Raw genomic sequence first — 5,232 nt, 5'->3', positions numbered from 1 at the left:
CATGTACATACATTGAAAGCCTGCGTTGGAGTCCTAGACAAACCAGAAAAACCTATCAGCAAAATGCTAGCGTGAATTCATTTTCAATGTCAACACAAATAAATACTTATATTACCCCTTACTAACCCAGCAAAATTTGAAGGAAGGGGTTCTATGCGATGACGTGATTTCATGGCATATTTTGCATTGGGTCAAAGCTAGTCGTGAAAGATCCGATCTTTTCATTAGCATTTAAACCCATGCAAGGAAGTCGTTAAAGATCCGATCTTTTCATCAGCATTTGAATCATTTGTACAGATCACTATAAACAAACAAGTCGATTTGTACATCCCTACAAGTAGCGACATCAAAACAAAAGAGTTACATTTTCAAAATTTTTGTTATAAAATTACAAATTAAATGTAGGTTCACGAACTAGAAATTCTTAAAGGAGTGCTGTTGGAGTCCATGTTGAAATCTGAACTGGTGATAAGAAGATAATAGAAGAGCTTTTGTAAGATGAAACAAAATCAGTGGCTGAGAGTGGACGAAGTAAACTCTGTTGCGGTGCAGCGGCGGTGATTAAATTGAAATTTTGGGTGTAAACTTTATGCTGATAAATTAGTTCTAGTTATTTCATTAATTAGTTTGAATTAATAAAGAGTTTGGTTTGTCATGAAAACCATATTTCAATACAGAATTTTCCATTTTCCAAACAAGACATGAAAATGTCATGCCAAAGGGTTGTTGAAAATTACATGTCAAAGCATTGGTTAAAATGAAATGCTTAGGATCCGACAATGAATGTCATCTTAAGATCCGAAAATGAATGTCATCTTATGTTGGTCACGCTCATATAAAATTCATGAGTGAAAATGCTAAAAAGATGACATTCCAGATCACTTGCACCCATGATTCAATAGCATCCTTGGCATCGAACATTTTGCTGGAAAGTTATGAGTACGGTGGCACAGAGCATGTGTGTTCGACTACAAATCAGAGGATTGTGTGTTTAACGCTCACCGCTTATTGCAGTGCAATAAATATAATATCAATCGGTAAATGAATGAAAATCCTTAGGATATTTCTTCTAATTCATATGGAGAATCCTATATTTGAATCATTCCACCCCACAAAAAGAGCATAAAGCTATGTAATGGGTTTTATTTGTCCGGTTACGTGAATAATCGTCTAAAATAAATGTGTTACCCTATTTGCAAGGATTTTTTTTAGGTTGTGGTACATTCACTGATTTCAAACCCATCTGGGGACCTTTTTGACTTCATGTTTCTTTCGTTGGAAAGGTAAGAAAATTTCATGAAGCTACCTGGAATCTCAGGTCCATAGCATTATTGTAACCCAGTTTAAAATGCAAAATAAAATGAAAAAGGCCTGGCCAGACTCAGGTGTCCAACGGAGGGTTAAAATAATGGGTTAGTAGAGGGATTTGTAAGTAGTTGTGGCGGCCAAAAATCCCTTATAAAACCCATTATTTTGGGAGGATTATTTTTGCTGGGTTAGTATGGATAAAAATTAAGTAACTTTACCTTGTAAAATTTTGAAGTAATATCCCATTACTTTTTTGCCTATTGGTAATGCGGAAAGTAGCTTGTTTACATTATTTTGTAATTGATTTTTTTGGTCAATTTTTTGTTGAATTGAAGTCTCCACATGACTTTTCGAAAATGTCTTGGGAAATAATTTATTTTTAAACACGTTGGCTTATGCGAAACCGATCTTAAAAAAGAATGACAATAACTCATTTGTCCTTCATTAATATTACTAAATTTAAATTTATTTAAAATTATATAACATTGTAATCATATCAACAATCGTAATTGAAATATGTTTCATAAACTAAACATGTATGCGCTGATTGATGTGAATGAGTAAACTTACAACTACAGCGACGTTTCTTTTATCCAAAGTAGCCGCCAATAGCTGATGCAGAAGATGAGGCATAATTCAAAACATTTGAGACATATGTTCCTATAAGAAATAACACGTCCAAAACACTAAATTACACAAATGGTTTGGGCAGAGATTTGTGGTCCATAACATTAAAATAAAACTTACTCATAGTATTTCCGTAATAAGGATATCCTCCGCTATAATATGGATAACCTCCACCCATGCCGATTCCGCCGCCTCCTCCTACTCCACCTCCACAACTACAACATACACTTGTGAAACAAGGATAACCGCTACCATAGGAAGGATAGGGTTGGTAATAACAGGGCATAGAATATCCACTACATCCACCGCCACCATACATGCCACCTGCACCGTAATAAGGATATGGATAATAACCCATACCCCCACCTACACTTCCACCATATTGCGCTTTCACTTTATTACACATAAAAATTGAGGTGTAGACAATAAATAATTTTAATAAGCTCATATTTTCTGAATTTTATTTTTCTACTCTCAAAAAGCGTAGTTCCTCAGGTGATTCTAAACTAATGACATAACCATTCATGCACTTCTTTTTATATGAAATTTCGATAATTTCCATTGTCATGATCATTGACTTTCATTCAATGTCAACGGTCAATGTATTGTTTTGTGGATTTTTTCATTTTAATAGGCCGATAAGAATCAGTCGTTTAGTAATTTTGAATTGGATTTTGTATGGTTCTTATAAATAACAATAGTAATAACACAGTTGCGAACAAAACTACACATGTAGAATTTTTAGAATGTGGTAAAATATAGGTTCCATATATATTTGTACATTATTATAAAATTATAGTTATATTGTATTATATGGTTTACACGATATCACAAAAAAATGCTTTGATTTAAATGTTTTTGTCCGTTGTCTCTACAAATATATAGCATTTTGAAATGTATTGAAAAGAGTAGGTGTGGTCATCAGTTCTCAAGATATAACATATTTAAAAAAGTGGGCGTGGTCCGGTATTTTGGGTCCAAATATGTACCTAGTGTACATTCAACCCCATTGCCTCCCAAAATTTATGCGCAAATCTATATAATCATAAGTTTGGCTTTGACAAATTTGATGGAAATCTGTTCAGTAGTATTGGATATATAATATATTAAAAAAACAGGCGTGCTCGGGCCTTTAGGCCCCAAAGAAGTACCTAGATTGTAGATTAATCCATAAATTTTTAAACCGATACAGGCGTACATTTTGCAAATATAGCTTTTTTAGAAATATCGCATAGGGAAGTTAATTACATATGTAGGCTGTTTCGGAGGCCTTTCCCCGTACATTCCCTGTTAATTTCAAGAAAATCGGTTCAGTAGTTTTTTAGATGTAACATATTTTAAAAAAAGGCGTTATAAAGTTTTTGGGTCCCAAATAAGTAGGTAAGGTCGGAGACACAACCACAATGGTCTCGCAAATTAATTTCCAAAGCGATACATTCGTAATTGTTGCAAATATAAAATTTTTAAAGAAATAGGCTATAGGGGAAGTACCCTTCCGAAATTCTACAAAATATGTAGCCTATTTGCACCGTGGGCCATCCCTGTACATTCCCTGACAATTGCAGGAAAATCAGATCAGTAGTTTTTGAAGAAAATATTAAAATTGAATTGAAAAAAGTGGGCGTGGTCAAATTTTTGTTGCATAAAAGCCTATGTTGAGTTATGTCGAACATTCCAAAAAAAGAATTATCCAAATCGGTCCAGCCGTTCTCAACTGATGCCATTACCAACGAACGATATTTGATTTTTATACTATAAAAACTTGTGTTTATCGATGGCTAGTAACCCACCCCGTAAAAAACAGTGCACTATACAAAATATTGCCACAATCGGTATAAAAGCAAAGTTTTTTAATATCACGCCCTGACCGAAGAGAAAGACCATGGATGTATTCTAGGAGCACCTAGAAAGAGAGAGCATATGACCGTTGCTCTGGCTATAGCATTCACGTAGTTCTAGGAGATTTTATTGCTAAAATTGCGAAGGAAACTATATTGTTTGCCAAGCTCAGCCTACATGAGCGGTAAAACATGGAAGCGAGCAGCATCGGAGCACCTCGTCATACCAAAGCGAAGTGGATATCCCCAGACGGTAAAACGATCATGTTGGGAAGATTCTTTGCAAGTGTATTAGATGTTCGATCGATTCGAGAAGCCAACATCGATTCGGACCATTTCCTTGCAGCAGCCAAGGTAGGCTCTCGTCCAAAAGTGTGATCTAACATAGGACGGAAGCTGGGGGTCGAGATATTGCAAATACAACAAATAGCCCAAACTTACTCCGCACAACTTACCCAAATACTGGAAGACTGCATGTCTTGTCCCGATAATGTAGAAGCGCAGTGGCAAAGACTAGCCCACTCTCTTCAAACTGACACAAATCTGTACTTGGGTATCAAAAACCTCCATCTAAAAATCTATGGTACCATCATGAGTGCGGTAAGGCTACTGAAGAGAAGAATCCGGCATACAGGGCAACCCTGTAGACAATAGCAATGCGAAGCGCCAAGAAAAATACAAGGAGAAAAGGAGAGAGGAAAACCGTATTTGCTGAAGAAAGAGCGGGAAAACGTGAGCGTGAAAAACTCGACATGTTCAAAAGTCAGAATGTTGTCCAGATATTACACCGGTAGGCCTATTCTGTAACTTTTCAACAATCCGACAATCGACAACGTTTTCGACACTAAAGGGCTCGACACAAAAGAAGCATGACATTCTTGCTGAAGTCATATCTGATAAAAGAGTAAAGACCAAGTTCGACCTAATAAAAAGATTTTAGAATCACATTTGAATTAGGTCGAACTTGGTCTTTAGTCTTTTATCAGATATGACTTCAGCAAGAATGCCATGCTTTTTATGAGTTGAGGATTTAAAAATTGTTTGCAGTAACGATTGTGCTATTCTGTAAAAATATAGACAAGTTGTCGATAAACTTTCAAAAGATTTCAATTTTGAATGTATTCCTAAATAAAACATACACACAAACCAAAAGCAAATCCAATATTGAAAATTTTTGTCGAAATTTTTAACGAATGTTGTTAAAATTTGTTTACAGAATACCGAGGTTTGTAATTATGTTGTTAACATGAGTTCCTCGAAAAAATAACAATATCGACTGTCGTTAAAAAGTTACAGAATAGGCCCACAGGTATGGTACAGGCGCATTCTTCTGCAAAAATTATGAAGCGAACCTGGTAGAATATGTAAGCGATAAGAATCAGTCGCAAACGATGTCGTTGAATATCTACCACCTAGCCAAACCGAGGTTATGACAGAATTAATCGGTTGAAAAACAATA

The 5,232-nt window shown here is 35.4% G+C and overlaps 1 protein-coding gene across 1 annotated transcript; it reads right to left on the bottom strand.

Moving 5' to 3' along the window:
- Positions 1 to 1,747: 1,747 nt before the first annotated feature.
- On the bottom strand, positions 1,748 to 2,413 carry LOC141402766 (uncharacterized). Its single transcript, XM_073984687.1, has 2 exons — positions 2,056 to 2,413; positions 1,748 to 1,968 (listed from the first exon to the last, which is right to left on the bottom strand). The coding sequence occupies exons 1-2, from the start codon at positions 2,381 to 2,383 to the stop codon at positions 1,898 to 1,900; spliced, it is 399 nt and encodes a 132-aa protein (XP_073840788.1). The 5' UTR covers positions 2,384 to 2,413; the 3' UTR covers positions 1,748 to 1,897.
- Between the last annotated feature and the right edge of the window lie 2,819 nt (positions 2,414 to 5,232).

The sequence above is a fragment of the Musca autumnalis genome, unplaced genomic scaffold, assembly GCF_047663935.1.
Source record: "Musca autumnalis isolate F117 unplaced genomic scaffold, ASM4766393v1 scaffold_4, whole genome shotgun sequence".
Classification (NCBI taxonomy): Eukaryota; Metazoa; Arthropoda; class Insecta; order Diptera; family Muscidae; genus Musca; species Musca autumnalis.
This window is presented reverse-complemented; position numbering and strand designations above follow the sequence as displayed.